Source organism: Danio rerio, chromosome 8 (genome assembly GCF_052040795.2).
Source record: "Danio rerio strain M-AB ecotype USA chromosome 8, GRCz13ab, whole genome shotgun sequence".
In the NCBI taxonomy this organism is placed as follows: Eukaryota; Metazoa; Chordata; class Actinopteri; order Cypriniformes; family Danionidae; genus Danio; species Danio rerio.
The window spans coordinates 40,516,680-40,535,861 of record NC_141028.1 but is presented as its reverse complement, the minus strand read 5'-3'; the positions used below and the strand labels follow the sequence as shown (position 1 = coordinate 40,535,861).

The 19,182-nt window shown below is 34.7% G+C and overlaps 1 protein-coding gene across 2 annotated transcripts in view; it reads right to left on the bottom strand.

The window, feature by feature from the left end:
* The window catches only part of glt1d1 (glycosyltransferase 1 domain containing 1), an 87,721-nt gene that overhangs the window by 16,100 nt on the left and 52,439 nt on the right, over positions 1-19,182 (bottom strand). The window contains exons 9-12 of one of the 2 annotated variants that reach the window (XR_015498240.1): positions 9,790-9,833; positions 9,339-9,459; positions 9,192-9,268; positions 5,948-6,046 (exon numbers count right to left, since the gene is read on the bottom strand). Coding sequence is in view for 1 of the 2 variants with exons in the window: in XM_087265103.1 (XP_087121229.1) it covers positions 5,948-6,046; positions 9,339-9,459; positions 9,790-9,833 (264 nt within the window). In the remaining variant the exon portion in view is untranslated. The remainder of the gene's footprint in view (positions 1-5,947; positions 6,047-9,191; positions 9,269-9,338; positions 9,460-9,789; positions 9,834-19,182) is intronic. The other variant, XM_087265103.1, reaches the window with a different exon arrangement.

The window sequence follows — 19,182 nt, the reverse complement described above, 5'->3', positions numbered from 1 at the left end:
ATTTATTTTCCAAGCACTTGTGATTTGCAGACTGGTTTACTGCCATACTCTTCAAGCTGGACTTTCACTATGCACAGTTAAACCTCCACAAACACTAGCTACGTTTTCATCCACCTATTTTTTGCACATTTTGGATATAGTTTGGACAAGTTTTGAAAATGCGCATAAAAAAAATGTATGAACTGAGTAGGGTAAACTTTTACTTTATAAGAAAAGATGTAAATAAACTATGATGGAAAAACTTTTACAGAACAAATTCCAGTATGCACATTTGAAAAAAGTCTTGTGATTTTGTTATATGAAATCATGTGATGATAAAAATGTGTGTGAATGGACAAATCAGCAGGCTGAGCACATTATAAAACATCTGAAATGTTGTTTTGGTCATTCTAAAATGCCTTAACCATTTCAGTATTAGTGTTATTATATTATTAATGACCTCCAAAACTGTCAAAAGCATCTGTGCTCATGGCTTGAAACTTCACCAGGTGTTTATTGCACGTCAACATTGCTTCAAAGGTGCCAATCATTTATTAATGAAGAAAAGATAAATTCAATCATTCATTTTCTTGTTGGCTTAGTCCCTTTATTAATCCGGGGTCGCCACAGCAGAATGAACCGCCAACTTATCCAGCAAGTTTTTTACACAGCGGATGCCCTTCCAGCCGCAACCCAGCGCATAAATTTAATTAGAATTTTTGGATGGAAACATACAGTAGCTACTGTCTTCGAGTAACATTCAAAAGAGATTTTCCAGTATTACTTGTTCACAAGTGACCAAATTGCTTAGGACCCTAATACATTTCCAATATGCTCACTAAATACAAACCTAACAGATCATTCATATCATTCAAAGAAGGGTGAATCCTCCTTTAGCTACCCTGCTGCTGGAACCAGCTTCCAGAAATGATCAGATGTGCTCCAACATTAAGCACATTCAAATCAAGACTGAATACACTGTTAAGCTGCACATTTACTAAATGAGCACTGATTTCCTTCTGTCTGTCTTTTTCCAATTTTTATTATTATTTTTAAACCTGATTTAACACATTTTTAATCATAATAATAAAATAATATAAATTAATAAAATAATAAAATTGTGTTTATTTAATTTACTAATTTTATTTATTTTATACTTATTATCATATATTGCCACACCGAATTAGCAGCGTGTTTTTTGGTTTGTTTTTTATTTTTATTTTTTGGTGATGGCAGCACCTCTCATATGAAGAATGAACTCACATGAATTGTTCAGGTGATTTTTTTCAGACTTCAATAGAGTGTAAAAATCTTGCTGGTTCTGTGAGTCTCTTCTATCAAATTTAAACTTTGTTTTGTATCTTCTATTGGATTCGAGTCAGGTGATTGGCTGGACCATTCTACAACTTGATTTTCTTTCTCTGCAAACATTTGAGAGTTTCCTTAGCTGTGTTCTAGATCATTGTCTTTCTGAAATGTCAACCCTGGTTTCATCTTTGTCATCCTGATAAAGTAGATGTTCGACTGAAGCAGCTTGCAAAAAACAGAAATGTGCGCACATCTAGAAAATCTTGAAGGCAGGTGCACGATCAAAAAACAAACATTAGTAGCAAAAGATTCAAAGTAAATCGGCACACTGCCACTTTAGCTCTCAAAAATTTTTTAGTGTCAATATTACAAAATCACAACGTTTCGACCGACATGGTCTTCATCAGGTAAAGCGTTGCAAATGGAAGTCCTCCAGAAATAGTCAAACAGCTCTACACAGCACCTGCAGTCAATTATCACAATCAGCTAACAAGCCGGTAAACAGGAACATTTGCATACAATAATATACATCTAACAATATGAAAAGCATGCATACCATTACAAACAGACATTTAAAATACAAATACAAATTCTCACCATAGAATTCAAATTTGTAGAATTTATAGAATTTGTATTTGTATTTTAAATGTCTGATGTTTGAATCTTTTTCGACTGAAGCAGCTGACATTAATTTACAATGATGAAGGACAGAGGGTTGCTGAAGAGTTACTGGAACTACTATAGATTTCAGCTGCTGTCTGGGCTTTCGCCGCATTTCTACACCTTCCATTCTTCATGTGTTTAATGCTTTTATCCTGTGTCATTTCTTTTTATTACACATAATTTATTTAGTTTTATTTGCATATATGGATTTCTTTGGTTGTTACCAAAATCCTGTGGAAATTTCTAGTCTACAGCACCTTTAGAAATATGTTTTTAGAGAAAAATTGTAATGTTTCAAATACTTATTCTCCCTATAAAACTATAATAGTTCTTCGCTGATGCTAAAATAGCATTGCCTCAAACTGTTCGACCTGCTAATGTGTTATATTTAATTGGTATTTTCTTGTGTGAAAATAGCCGTGGGTTTGTCGCTGTGTAATAGCATTAAGTGCATTTTACCATACAACAGTAATGCATTAACTCCTTTAAATGTCAATATGCAGCACACTGACCTACTGATCAAAACCCCCCGCTGAGAAGAAGAGAGGCTTGCGTGTTTACTCTGTCGTAGCACAGCTCTTTGCATTATGGCTCAAAGGTTAGCATATGTCACAGGTGTACACAGGGACACATGGCGTGTCCACATGGTCTCAATCACACCGACTCGTATAAATACATGTCAAAGCTTTCACAAATAATTTTCATTGATTCTCTAGAGGCTTGAGATTTTCGCATCTGCTTTTGCTTTTAATACAGTAGAGAAACGCATGATAAAGGACGGCAGGAAATTGTGCAGATGAGCAGATTGGTTTAGGGATAGAAGGTTTGCCCTGTGGCCTTTTAAGCTGCCTTGGGCTCCTCTCAGCCGTTTAGCATGGCGGTACAATAAACGCTAAGTCTGTCTGTTCCCCCTAAAGACTCAAAACAGGTTCAAGCTTAGACACCAGCGGATAGAGATGCTGCTAAGAAGAGGTTGTCGATATTACTCTCCCTTTAACACCAATGTTTTAGTGCCAAAGAAGATTTTAAATATTTTTTTAAACAAAGTTTAGTTTAATTACAGTAATATTTTTGAAAACGTCCAAGCATACCATGTACACATATTTGATTTCCTAAAATGTATGAAACTTTTGTTTAATCATTTCTTATGTTATGCATAATACAGCCCCAAATCAGAAAAGTTGGCATGGTATGGAAATTATTATAAATAATAATAATAACAATTATAATAATAATAATAATAATAATAATAATAATAATAATTAAATAAATAAATATTTGATTTCCCAATTTACTTTGACTTGTATTTCATTGCCGACACTATGAACACAAAATATTTCATGTATTGTCTAATCAACTTCATTTCATTTGTAAATACACATTCTTTCCTGTTATCAAGACCTGCAACACATTCCAAAAAAAAAGTTGGGACAGGAGCAGTTTATAGCTAGCCATCGGGTAAATTGGTTAAATAAGGATGTGATTTGAAACAGGTGATGTCAACAGGTGATTGTAATTATGATATGGTACAAAAGCAGCATCCAAGAAAGGTCTAGTCCTTAAGGAGCAAAGATGGGCCGAAGATCGGAATATTATAAAATATTAGGTGGATTTGCAAAAACATTTGAGGAGTTTCCCTGCAAAGTCTTGCATACTATTCCGAACAGCAGGTGTTGAGAATGGCACGTAAAAAAGTAAACATCCCTTGAGCAGATATTTAGAGTGGATGCCCCTTGGGCTACTTCTAAGGACAAAAAGATGTTCCACAAATCGTTATAAGTTTACTTTTGTGCTTGATGCAATCTGGTTACGTGATAAAAGTAGTTAATAAATGGATTATTATTTATTATTACTAGTTATTATTGTTAGTAAATTTTTATTTAATTATTTTTTCCTCAGTTGTTTTGTTTGTGTACTTGATCTTAAGTGTTGGTGTTTATTGTGTTAAGTGTCATTTTTGCTATTTGTGAAGCACCACCATGTCAGAATAAATTGCCCAAAGGGGATTAATCAAATTTTTAACTAAAAGTAAAATATGTAAGAAAATTGTTCAAGGAACAATGTTCCTAAAAGAAAGACAATGAGAAATTTGGATATTTCACATTCAACAGTTTGAAAGAATTTTAGTGCATAAAGGACAAGGCCACAAGCCTAAGCTAAACTATCATGATCTCCAATCCCTCGAGTGGGACTGCATCAAGAATCTTTATTCATTTATAAGTGATATCACCACATGGGCTCAGGTGTACTTTGGCAAATCTTTATCAAGTACCACAATATGCAGTTGTTACATACACAAATGACAGTTAAAACTGTACTGTATTGAAAGGAACCCTTATGTTAACAGTGTCCAGAAGCGCTGTCAACTTCAGAGGCATCTGGTAAGGTCCATCACACAGTGAAAAACATGTACTGCGGTCAGATAAATCAGTATTACAGGAATTTTCAGCGGATAAATGGATGCCATGTGCTATGGACCAAAGAAGAAGAGGATCATGCAGACTGTTACTAGCAACAAGTCCAAAAGCCAGGGTCTGTCATGGTATGGGGTTGTGTCAGTGCCCTTAGCAAAGATAACTTGCACTTCTGTGATTGCACCATTATTGCTAGTAGATAAAAAAAGTAAATATAGATTTTAAAGCAGAATAAGCTGCCCTTAAGAAGACATCTTTTCGAGGGACGCCCATGCATATTTCAACAACACATTTTGCACACATTACAAAGTCCTGAAAGAGGATACAGGTACTTCACTGGCCTGCCTGAAGTCCCAACCTGTCTATAATAGAAAATGTGTGGTGCATTTTAAGCGCAAAATGCGACAACGAGAACCCTGTACTGTTGCCTACCTCAGGATAAAATTACACCTAAAACATTTCATCACTTGGTGTCTTCAGTCCCTAGACTTATTTTAAGTGTGGTGAAAAAGAATGGCACCCTTGTAATCTAATGTAATGTAATGTGTATTTATATAGAGCATTTATTGTGTATGGCCTTACACCCAAAGCACTTCACAACCATTAGGGGGGTCTCTTCACACCACCACCAGTGTGCAGCATCAACTTGGATGATGCAACAGCAGCCACAGGACAACGACGCCAGAGCACTCACCACACACCAGCTATTGGTAGAGTGGAGAGACAGTGATAGAGCCAATTCAATTCATTAGGAGGCCATGATGGGTAAGGGCCGATTGAGGGACTTTGGCCAGGACACCGGGGTTACACTCCTAATCTTTACAAGAAGTACAAGAAGTGTCATGAGATTTTTAAGCCCACAGAGTAAGGACCTCCGTTCGACGTCTCATCCTTACAAAGTGGTAAATGCTTTACTGTTCCAACTTTTTGTAAATGTGTTGCAGGAATCAAAATTTAAATAAGTGTTTATTTTGAAAAAATAAAATAAATAAAACTAATGAGGAACACGTTAAACAATGTTTGTTGTATTGTTTGCTAAGAAATACAATGAATCACATCCACAGCACAATTGTAAACATCCACAGCACAAACACATATTATGTTAAAACAAACATTTTTTTTTGCCCAGCACCATTTGAAATAATCTTCCTTTCAGTCTCTTATTATAAAAGCTTGTTCACATTCAAAGTATATTCAAATGTTCCTGAATAAAAGACTGTTTTGTGTCTCTATTAACCAATCACAACATGGTAAACACAAATATGCACAGAATTAGTCTGACGATCCTTAACATAAAATTCAGATATTCAGAAGTGAAACATTTGAATGTGTTAGTATAAGCCTACAGAAGACTATAATAATGTCATATTGATCACCTTTATAACAATTCACACATATTCTATAGAATAAAGCCGTGTAAACATTCTAATAAAATCCATTTTCATGGTCTACAAAAGAAAGTGTTTGCATCAGCTTTAGTAAAGTGGCAGAATGTTCACTGTATCATGTACTAAACTCAAAGAAAGATCTAAAATAGATTGGATTTTATTGTGATCACATTTAATCACCTTCTTAAATCTTACCTGAGGGCTGGAGTACAGCAGTCCTGTGACCTGATGCTCAACAATTGCAGCATTTCCAGGAACATCCCTCGCTAAAACAGGCAAACCTAAATCCATTGCCTAAAACAGAGCAGATTGCAATATATTACCTCTGCACAACACATTTACATTGATTCATTTTCCAGGTGCTTTATCCTAAGCGACTTAAGGGCATTCAAGGTATTTTATCAGTATATGGATTTCCTGTGAATTGAATCCACTATCATGAAATTGCAAGATCAGCTATACAGGGAAATTCAGTAAAAGATAGCAATCAGGCATTATATAGTAAATCAGATGGACTGCACTCATGCATTTGTCATTGTGACATATTGTCCATTTCAATGTAGGATTGTTCACATATGTAAGATAATCAAACAATATGAAACTATTGAGGGAAATATACTGTAACAGCTACTTAGCACATTAATCCCACTGTGGCTTGAGATAATCTGGCCATTCTGAATACACAGATTAAAAAGATCCTCATGGTGATTATGTGTTCATAATATCCTATCTAATACTGAGCAAAACAAACAGAATCAGAGCCGCTGTAAGTGATTCCTTTGGTACTAGCGAGATCAGATATTTACAATTATGGTTGTTTCAGACAGGTTTCTTTTAGACAAAGAAAATGTCAATGGTGTGTTCACACTTGGCAGATTTGGGTTCATTTAAATAGACTCTGGGGCGATTCATTTGAATTGAAGTAAAAGGAAATGTTCAACCTATTTCTTTTTTAGTATTATCATTGAAATGTAATTCTTTAACATAAGTTTTGATCATTTTAATATAATAATCTTACATTTTTAATATGATTTACCCAAGCTCAAGACATCCTCGTTGTACTCTCTTCTGCCAGACATACACGGATGGAGATAGTTTTACATTTTATCCTGGCTCTTCCTGTATAATGGTATAGAGTTGTGTCCATTTTTATGCCTTCAATTATGTTTCAATATGTCGTAAAACTAACCGATAAAACACCAAGGGGTTAACACATGTCTTATGAAGTGGATCAATTTGTTTTTATGACAAAATATGTCTAACTTTACATTATAAACTCAAATCACTGACTCTGAGGGGCTGCTGATTGGGTGTTCTAATCATTAACATGGGAACCACTTACCACACAGTTTGTTTACCACAGAAGTCGATGACAAACAGGCAAACTAGTTAGCTTGGCTTTACTGTATAATGTAATGCAGTACATTACTCTTACTCTTCTGCTACGAATTTCTAATACATCATGCATCAAACTTAAGAGTCAGACATCCTCATTGTCACTGATCATCAGATGGAGAATCAGCAGCTGCTTGAAGTCAGTGGTTTAAGTTCATATTTAAAAACTTAGGAATATCTTTGCTATAGAAACACATACAATAGATCTGCTTCATTAGACAGCAGTCAACTATTCCTTTAACTTGATCCATGTGTGTCTGGTGAAGGGCTGCACAATATCAGACAAATCTTTTGCAATTTGAATACAGTTTCACCAGATGAATTTCTTTATTTTGAAATAATTTTAGATTGATTGAGATGATCCTGTAGGGAAGGGCATCTGCATAAAATCAATAAAAATCTACAATCATAGATAACTATAATAAAGAAAGGTACAATTGAAATAAAGTATTTTATTGTTTTACTAGTCCAACAGTATTCAGGTACAATGATCTTTATTTAAAAAAAAAATACAAATCTTTTGCTACAATTAGTCGTTATTAAGGTTACAAATGGTACAATTTATTATGCCTGAATGCTTTTAAAATAGATATACAGTCACAGGCCTGAAAAATGTTTTCATCCAGAATCACTGCAAATCCTGCAATGGCTATTGTGAATGATCATATTGCGATATCAATGCTAAAACTTATCTATATTGTGCAGCCCTGGTCTGGTGATTAATTATTTTTTATTTTATTTATTTGTTTTATTTTGTTTTGTATCTTTAGGTTACATTTTTATTACAATGTGAAATTTGGTCCAAAGCAATTGAAATCATTATTAAATTTAAGGGGATAGTCCAACTACCTGTATATATAAAAACTAAAGTCATTATTTTATCCCTTTAGGGATGTTCCAATTAAATAAACCCTACCTTTTTAGACTAATATATACAGTTGAATTCAGAATTATTAGCACTATTAGCACCCCTGAATTATTAGCCTCTTTGTTTATTTTTCCCCCAATTTCTGTTTGACGGAGAGAAGTTTTCTTAACATAATATTTTTAATAACTAATTTCTAATAACTCTTTTATTTAATCTTTGTCATGATGACAGTAAATAATATTTCACTAGCTAGTTTTCAAGGCATTTCTATACAGCTTAAAGTAGCATTTGAAGGCTTTACTAGGTTAATTGGGTTAACTAGGCAGGTTTGGGTAATTAGACAAGTTATTGTATAACAATGGTTTGTTCTGTAGACTATCAAAAAATATATAGCTGAAAGGGGCTAATAAGTTTGACCTTAAAATGTTTTTTAAAAAATTAAAAACTGCTTTTATTCTAGCCAAAAAAACAAAAAACAAATAAGACTTTTTCCAGAAGAAAATATGTTATAAGACGTATTGTGAAAACTTTCTTGCTCTGTCAAACATAATTTGGGAAATATTTAAAAAAAAAAAAAAAAACATTCTAAATTCCGACTTGAACTGTATATACAGATTATATCAAAGGGGACATTTTGGGAAACTCATACACCATCTTTTTAAGCTTGGTACAGATCTTTAATTACTGCCATTATTGGCATTGTATTATATTGCTATTATATTGGCAACAACAAGGAGGAAATGTTTCAAAATTTAACCTATTGTAGTGCCAATAAATGTCATATGGGTTTAAAAAGTTTTGAAATAAATGACGACAATTTTCACTTTTTACAAAACTCTCCCTTTAAAAACACTATAATTAACATTTCCTTCAAATTAAATATTTCTCTGCCAGTGTTTTTAAAACTGTTGCCAGTCAAAACCAGCAATTTTGATCACTTTCACAATAAAATCCACAGCAGCTTGTCTCTGCTACAATAGCTTAAGCATATCTCAGAATCAAGTAGACTGAGCCAAAGCTTGTCTTCTTCACAAAATCAACATTTAATCAATGAGCATTTTTGATTTTTATGCATTTGAATATTTGATAATGGAGTAAGCTTCCATGCGTAAGAAATGCTTCTATTGCTTGATTTTGGATGCAAAGATTTGAAAAGATGTGCAGTAGCATCCCCACCGTATAGCAGTGAAAACATGGATTGCCAAAAACTCAGTCAGTGCCTGGGAACTGTTGTGTCATAAATGACAGAAATGCTGAGGAAAGAGAATCGTCTCATAATAGAATCTGCAATAAAACACATTACATTTGTGTTCTCTGACAAACCTCTAAGATGGCAGCAGACATTCCCTCTGAGAGCGATGAGTTGACCAGAGCAAATGATTTCTGCATGGCAGCATGCAACTCCTCCTGACTCAAATCATCCGCCAGAAACACTCCAACAAATCTACATACAAACACAAATGTAGCAATTACTCATCAATAAATATCCAGGAACAGCATAAAATCAGGGCATTCCATTGTTTTAAAAAGAACATTTAAAGAATACTAGAAATATTAATGATACAGAAACACAAAAAAAGTCACATGGATGCTTCGGGGTGTGTGTGTGTGTGTGTGTGTGTGTGTGTGTGTGAGGGGGGGGGGGGGGGGGTCTTTAGTGGCAGTAATAAGAAACTGAGACTTTGAAGATCAAGTACCAGATACTGAAGGAGGAAGATGAAAGTAAAGAAGAGCAGATCAAGGAAGAGGGATGAAGACGTAAGATGATATTTACCTCTTGACACTCTCCTCAACCTCTGCCGTAAACACTGGATCCATCTAAAATGAAATATCAGAATATTATCATCTTGAGGGACTCAAATACATCACGAAATATATCAAGCATACAATAACATAGATTATTACACAGCTGTCTGGAATAATCGCTACTGATTGGTCAGTCGCAATATACCAGGGTATATTATTTGCAGTTAACAACCTCTAAATAACACAGGCTCATTTGGGAACTTCGATTCACTTTGACCATCAGTAAATACACTAAATTCCATATACTTATAACCTAACCATTTGGACTGTTTTGTACTGATTGGTGGCATCTTGTGAATAAATAATGCAAAATTTAGTGCTTATGCGACATTAATCCACAACGTTACTTTTTGGTTCTGTCAGCTTTGCATTTAATTAAAACATTATTAAACAATTATTGCCAGAACAATGTTGTGTAATGAGCTGCTAAGACTGTCAGGCTATGATATCTGTATAATTGTAATTAAAAAATAGACTAGAAATAAAAAATGTTTAACCCTAGAGCAGCCAAGAAAAAAACTATCCTCCTAGCCTAAAGTCCTCCTGAATTCTGATATTTACAGACCAGTTACATAGGGAAATGTTAATTTCATATGATAAACTAAATATCTTGATAAGCAGATTGATTCTGTGATTAAAGCAAGTTTTTTCAGCTTTGCATTGTCTCTAAAGTCAAGCCCTTCCTGAGCAAGGTTGATCTTGAGAAAGCCATTCATGCTTGTGTTAGTTTGCGTTTGGACTACTGTAATGCACTTTATGCTGGAGTCAACCAGTCGTGTCTTGCAAAATGCTGTTGCTTGCATGTTAAATAACAGTCGGAAAAGTGAACACATTACACTAATTCTCTTCTCCCTCCACTGGCTCTCTGTTAAGTTTAGAATTGATTTTAAACTTTTGATGTTTGTTTTTCATGCAGTCAATGGCTTTGCTCCTACTTATTTATGAAAAATCTTGCACATTCACAAACCCAGCAGAGCTTTGTGGTCTGCTGACCAACTTCAGCTTGAAGTCTCTTGGTCAAGATACAAGCAGTAGGGTGATCATTCTTTTGCAGGTCCTTAACTTTGGAATACCTTTCCTACTGAGCTTCACACAATCCCTGACCTGCCACTTTTTAAAGCCAAGCTTAAGACCCACTTGTTTAAATTGGCTTTTAATGCATAGCACTGACACTTCTTTATGTTTTGATGCTTGTTTTATTTTATTAATGTTTCTTGTATTGTTTTGAATTGTCTGCTTTTTCTGTTGTGCTGTTTAATTTGTTTTTACTTATGTAAAGCACTTTGCTCAACCTTGGTTGTAGTAAAGTGCTATATAAATAAAGTTTTATTAAAGGTTGATCTGTTTTTTGACAGTTACTTCTTAGGCTTGCATTTGTGCAGTGTTTGTAGATATTTTGTACTTTAACCACTTACTTCACAACTACACCATAATGGGGTGTATTCAAATTAAATTTTTATAAAAAATAAAAATAAAAAACACAAACATAAACAAACATTCTGACCTAAATTTAATATAAAAGGTTAATGGATATTGGTTTGAATTTTAGAAATAAAATACTGCCATCTGAGGTTCAAGAAAAAAAAAAAAAACTAGAATTTGTTGTTAAAAAAATAAATCTGTTATATTTCATGATTTAGAAAACTTTCTTACAAATTAATGATACATATTCACTTTATATATAGTTCTACATTTATTCTACAATGCATTCAAATTCTGTATTTTTATTTTTTGTAGTTGTCCGATATATTGTTATTGTTTCCTATTGTTTGTTTGATTTTAGATTTTTATTGTTTGCTTTTTTTTTTTTTTTTTTACAATACAATAGCCATTTTTAATGTGCCAAAATAAAAATAAAAAAGCTCCAGATATCTACATGTGCATGTGTGTGTACACTCCATGTCGATTTTGTGTTTTATTATAATAGTCCTCCATTTATTTATGAACACTTTTCAGATTTATGCCATAGATTTTACCAATTTCTATAAAATGCTCTCTGTTGCAATCATACATATGTGTGTGTGGACACAAAATATATATAATTTTTGCTCCAATTTTCGATGGCGCTCTAGAGCCTCTAGGCCTTTGCTAATGCTCTAGGCCTTTGCAGAAATGTAAAATATTCAAAATTCATCATGGATTTAAAAATTATTTTGGACAAATAAAAAATATATATGTATTTTTTTAAACAAATAATTATTCCCCAAGCAATAGGGATGTAACAATATTGTAAATACCGTCATACCGCAATAGTATTTTTTTTCAATATTACCATAGGCGAATGACTCAATAAAACTATATTTCTGAGAAAAGTTTGCTTTGGCGAATGAAGCGAACGGGAGATAGCAGGAACTACAATTCCCATCAGCCTAGGCGTGGCCATCATCCTTTGCGGTCTGTTGTCACTACAGATCCAGTGATGCAGAAATGGAGTGTGTTGCTAGTAGGGGGGAAGAAAAAGAGCTGGAAATGATCGAACCTAAAGCGGGTTTTAAATCGGATGTGTGGAAGCATTTCGGTTTCTTTCTAAAAAGATACGAAAAAGGAGAAAAGGTGACAGACAAAGAAAAAAAACAGTATGCAGGCACTGCCAGACTGTGGTGAAATATAAGTCGGGGAATACGACTAAAAACAGTCATGGGGACTGCAGAACACAGCACACTTATTAGATTGATGCAGACATTGACTTGAACCGCAAAGAGACCTCTATCTCACTCATGGCTTGTCCTCTCAAGTGGTGGAAAGACAATACACAACATTACCCACTGCTGTCAACCTTGGCTAAATCATATCTCTCTGTCCCAGAAACCTCAGTCCCAAATGAGAGGGGTTTTCTGTTGCAGGGGACATGCCCAGAGATCCCAGCTTTCACCAGATTATAGTTATATGATAATTTTCCTGAAAAAACCCATCTCTATCTAAGTGAGTTTGTGATTAAATGTTGAATGTGATGAGTTTTCAACAATACTGAATTGAAACTTAATTTTTTTATATGGTTTAATAGTTCCTGTTTCGAAACTTACAGATAAATAGCTAATTTGTATGTCATTGATATGGTCAGTGCTAAGGTAAATAAACACTTTTGGCACTTTTTTCAAGTCTTTTCATTAGTTTTGTTTTTCCTGTAAATTATTCAATAAATACCGTATCGTGCCTTTCATACCGAGGTATTATCGTACCGTGAAATTCTGATACTGTTACATCCCTACCAAGGAACCTTAATGGTGTTTTTTTTACACACCTTTAAAATAACCAAATCAAGGCCAGTTCTTTTTGTGTCATAAGATTTTTTTAGGAAAAGTTGGAGTTTTATGTCCCTGAGAAAAACCCTAGAGCACCCTAGAGCGAGAGAGAGAGAGAGAGAGAGAGAGAGGGAGAGAGAGAGAGAGAGAGAGAGAGAAAGAATATCCATCGAGGTTGTCCTGAACTCGTGGGGTCACCAATCTCAGTCCTGGAGGGCCAGTGTCCCTCCAGGGTTTAGTTTCAACTTGCCTCAACACACTTGCCTGGTTGTTTCCTAGTATACCTAGTAAGACCTTGATTAGCTTGTTCAAGTGTGTTTGATTGGGGTTGGAGCTAAAATCTGCAGGACACCGACCCTCCAGGAACATGTATGGTGACCACTGCTGTAAAATAAGCATGAAAAGCAACTTGAGGTAATGCTGTGATGAGAAATGAGATGAATGTCTTTTCAGCATTATGCAGAGGTTCGTATGGCTTATCTTTGCTTATAAGCAATAAAGAGCACAAATCCTATGTTGCTGCTTTTCCCTCTTACTCTTTTTTTTTTCTCCCTGCCAGTAAAATCCTGTCAATAATACTAAATCACGGCCTGTGGACAAGACAACTTTTCATACTGATCATAATTTCCTACATGGCCAGTTGTCCTAGGGGGAAAAAAAAACGCATTTGAAAATCCCATAGATTTCCAGAGATTAGGGTCAGGGCGGGGTTGTTGCTCAATCTGATTCATTATGATGAGGGCTTTGCGTGTATTAGCTGGCCGGGGCGACTGCACCACATGCAATTTGGGTCAAAGATGATATGAGCGTGTGAGCGTGGTAGAGCCTTTCTACAAATCCTGTTTGTTTTCATTCCACTATCTGCCTATTCTTTTTACTCTAAGTGAAATGTGATATTTGATGCACATTTGAATCCAATGGTGATATCAAAATTAGAGATTATTGCTTAAACTAAAGCTGCTGGCAAAGAACAAACATTGCGATCAGTTTTACTTTTCCTCCCACAGGACTGGCTGTTTAATCACGTCTCAAAGGAGCAGAGTGTAGAAGGTCAAGAACTATATGCAAGAGCAATTCAGAGAGAAATTAAAGCTGCAAGCAGCGCTGAAAGGGACCTCGCACCCTGGCTCACCACCGCCCAGTGGCCTTAGGATGACAGAGAACAGTGGACAATAATAATTTAAGCTGATATATATATATATATATATATATATATATATATATATATATATATATATATATATATATATATATATGTATAGTGCTATATGTCCGTGCTCACTACCTAATGATGGCATTAAACTATGTGTGATAGAGTTTATAAAAGAGACACTTAAAAATTGGTCAGTAGCTAGGTTTCCATCCAAATATGCAAATTAAATTTATGCGCAAAACAGGAATATTGCATAAAAAATGTGCGAATAAAGTAGCATTTCCATCCAATGAGTCAAAGAGAATAAAATCGTCACTTCCTGACTAACTGGTGCAAAACACCAAAAGTAAAAACAGAATTTGCTGTGATATAGGAGAAGCTGCGTCAATCTTTCTTCATTTAATAAATGACTTGCGCCTCAGAAGACTAATGCCAATGTGTGATGAATGCGCGTTGTCATTTGAAGGTGTAGACGCAGAGCACAGATGCTCTTAAAGCTTATAGGAGACTGTGCCTTTGCTGTGGCGGGTCCTAGACTATAGAATGAGTTGCCGCTGCCCATTATGGCCCATTTCCACTGAGTAGTACAGTACAGTATGGTACAGTTTGGTACGCTTTTCTGGCACAAACAAAGGTTATCTAGCACGACAAAAGGGTACCAAAAGGCGGAGCTAGACAAGCAGCTGAACGCTATTGGTTTACAGAGAAACCTCACTAGCGTGTTCACAAACCAGGAGAATGAAATAAAAAAAGCTCTATTTTTTAATACAAAGCCGACACATTACATCAAATTGCTCCATACATGTAATAAAAAGCCATGTTCGAACCGAGCTCAAAACAAACCTTGTCGATGTCTTGATGAAAAGCCACAAAGCCAGGAAGAACAAAATCTGCCGTGTCCTGTTTTTGTTTTACAAGGCTGTCAAAAATCATCAGTGTGTTAACTTTCTCCAGAGAGCATGCACTTTGCACTTGCCGCGCATCCATATTTGAAATAACAAACTTGAGCTGATGAATAACGTGCGCATTATTATTGAAGTTCTTCTGACATCCGATCCTTTCAGAAACAAACGTGAGAGCGAAGTGCGAAAAACCAAAGGAGAAATCCAAAAAAAAAAAAACAATGAGCAAATGATTCTTACAGCAACCTAAAACATGAACAAACTGCAACGTTTAATTATTATCGTCACCTTTTGCAGTATTATAAACTTGGAATGATGGAATTACTCTCTAACAGAGGTTACATGTGCTGCTGAAAATGAAAGATGCTGCAAGTTTTTTTTTTTTACCCAAATAAAGACTAAATGTATGCTGTGTGTAGTGTTTCTGTAATTGTTAACATATCAGAGACTGTAAGGTTGGTTATATGGCATCATTGATCTGCAGTTGTAATCAGATTCTGTTTGTAGAAAGGTGAGTAATGAACATTTACACACAAGTATTTGTAGAAAGCATCTGTTTTTTTGAGAAGTGCTTCTCATATGATATGTGAACGACCCGTACAGCTTTACTTTGACATTTCCTTGAGCAAGAATGGCGTCGACTGAAACTTTCTGTCGTACGCCATGGCCATCATTGGTAATCTTTTGGCAGTGGAAACGCAAGCCTGATAAAGGTGACCCATACCGACTGGTACTATACTACACCACTCAGCGAAAACAGGCCATTAGACAGGCCTTTACTGTGTTCTCATTAAAACTCATTTGTTTCCATTGGCATTTGACACCATATTTTAATAACTGATTATTTTAATTTGTGTGCCTTTGTAGGTAGTTTTAGCAATATTTAAAAAAAAATAGCTTGACAGACACAGCTAATGACTACTTTTACAGACTTCCTAATGTCCTACAATCCTAAAATAAATTATATGATGATATGTTTGTATAAAAGACTAGCAAATCCTTGCCAATTTTACTTTTTTAGCTGATAAAAGCACATCAAACGCAGCACAGTAAGCTTTGAAAGTTGCATTCTCAATAATGGCACTGAATATCAAAAATCTGTTCAGTTCATTTCTGTGCAGCCCTCTACAACATCATCTGCTCCATGCCTGAGATGGATTTGTGGGAGGAAAAGCAAAAAAAAAAAAAAAAGAAAGGGTTTCCATTTATTTCAGTATGGCAGACAGGCAAAGTAAAATAAGAAATGAAAAATCTTTGGCACTTGCATACATACATTACATTCAAGTTCTAAGCTTATGAAGTTTTTGCTTCTAAAAAAGTTATATCTCTTTTAAACAATAGTTTAATCTTGGGTACCTTTGAAACATGCTGTCGATGATCCAACAGCATTGTGTAAATAAGTCATATTCGAGTAACAGATAAAGAAACGTTTTATATGGGCTGAAATGTTTATAAATGTTTTTAGAAATTTTTTTACAATTATTTTATATCCAGCAAATCATTATTATCTTTAGATGCATGAACCAAGGAATCCTTAAACACAAATACATTTTCTTAAAGATATTTTTCCCTCATTATTTTCTTACAAGCTGTTCAAATGATTTAAATTAAAAAGTTAAATGACCTTTTGGTGAATCCTTACCCAAACTTGGCAGCTACTTTAAAATCACAAAGTGAAGCATATCAATTTTCATTTCAACTGAACAAATATAGGGCAGAGGTTTTGAGCAATTTTTAAAGCTGCTATAAAGTGGATTGATTCAATATTTTACATTTGTTCACCATAATCTACATAGTATGAATGTGGCTTAGGTAAGCGCATGCACACAAACATTGGTACTGTGTGTGTATTTTATACTCTGAAACACACATGTAGAAAATAACCATACGTCTATTGTGGAAAAAAAATGAACAAAGTGAGTAAATGCCTTGTTAAAGACAATCTTTTCAATTTTTTTGTAGTAGAGAGATTAGCTAGAAGTTTGCTGTCTGAGTTGCGTTGTGAATTAAATACACTTGAAGACAAATTATTAGCCCTTCTCTGAAATTTTTAATAGACCAATGACATTATTTCTTGACATGACATCACATTATTTCTTATATTGCTTTTTTTCTTCTGTGGAAAGTCTTTTTTTTTTAGTATTTTAAAAGCACATTTAAGAAAAAACAAATAAACAAATTAAGGTCAATATTGGCGACGCAGTGGCACAGTAGGTAGTGCTTTCGCCTCACAACAAGAAGGTTACTGGTTCGAGCCTCGGCTGGGTCAGTTGGCATTTCTGTGTGGAGTTTGCATGTTCTCCTTGCGTTCTCGTGGGTTTCCTAAAGGTGCTCCGCTTTCCCCCACTGTCCAAAGACAGCGTATACAGGTGAATTGGGTAGGCTAAATTGTCCGTAGTATATGAGTGTGAATGAGTGTGTGTGGATGTTTCCCAGAGATGGGTTGCAGCTGGAAGGGCATCTGCTGCGTAAAAACGTGCTGGATAAGTTGGCGGTTCAATCCGCTGTGGCGACCCTGGATTATTAAAGGGACTAAGCCAAAAAGAAAATGAATGAATAAATGAATGAATAAAGGTCAATATTATTAGCCCCATTTAGATATTTATATAACAGACTACTGTTATCCAATAACTAGCCTAATTATTCTAACTAGCCTAGTTAACCTAATTAACCTATTATGCCTTTAAATTACACTTTAGGATGAATTCCAGTGTCTTGCAAAACAAGTGCAAACATATTATGTACTGTCATCATGGCAAAAACAAAACAAACTAGTTATTAAAAGTAAATTAATAAAACATATAATTATGAAAAAATCTTTTAGTTAAGCAATACTTAGGAAATATCTGTGTAATAGTTAAAATTTTACAAGGGAGAATAATTTTGACTTTAACTGTATATTGAAAATTATAAATTTCCCCTCAAAAAAAGAGCAGACAGAGATATAATAAGAGTATTTTTTTGTGGTTAAATGCATATGAAAATGATTCAACACATACTCAAGTCTACATGTATTTGTTGCCTCATTACAAACAGACATGGCACATTTTGCAGTATACATGTTAAATCAACTAAATGAACAGTTAGAAATGCCATATTTTTCTTTAAATTTAAGTTAAGTAATCCATCTTTCCTGAATTTCTTCATCCTGATGATGAGCTGTAATGAGATAAGCTACTCTTAATTTAAAAGAAGAGTCCACCATGTGCAAGTAAAGCAAATGTCACGTATAACTATTCAGCCTGGCTTTCTTAAGTTTACAATTAATCTTATTGATTGGTGATTGTTGTTTCATGCACAGTGAGCTGCCCTAAATAATACATGTATTTTCAAAATGGCAGAGAAGTAGTCATACATATTTTATTTTTTAAGTAAATCTGATAGAGCCTGTTCAAACGAGATCTTGAGAAGATGAAACTGTGTGAATGGATCAGGATAGCGGGAGACAGAAGCAAAGCGATCTCAAATCAGCCAGAAAACATGACAGAAGTAGCGATGGGCTCTTCTTGAAGATTAGATTGAGTCATTTCATTATTTTTATTTTTTTTACTTGGCACATAATAGTGAAGTGAGCAGAATAGTAATTGTTCATATGATTTATGTTTGTAGCTACATGTTTTTATTATTCATTAGTGACCTACAGTATAACGTTATGTGGCACAACATAATTAAAGACCGTTCAGAAAAGTGATGACCTTTTTTGCGATATCACCGTTAATGACGTCATGTTCCGGGGAAACTAAAATTGAGTGGTGGGCGTCGGGCACAGTAACGTTTATTTACTAGGTTTGTTTGAGGGATTATTCATTTACAAATTGATCACTAAATACAAGGTTACACAAACATAAAAATAAGGGGAAAAACTGGGTGTTTGTCAACACAATCTCACGGCAATTCGTAACTTTTTGATTTAGTGGCTAATTCGTATGAATTCGTAGGATCTAATTCGTACAATTTAGTACGATTTACCCATCACCCAATGATGGTTGGGTTTAGGGGCAGGGTTGGGTGCCACGCCTCCTTTTTAAAATTGTACATTTTCGAACGACTTAATTTGTACGAAT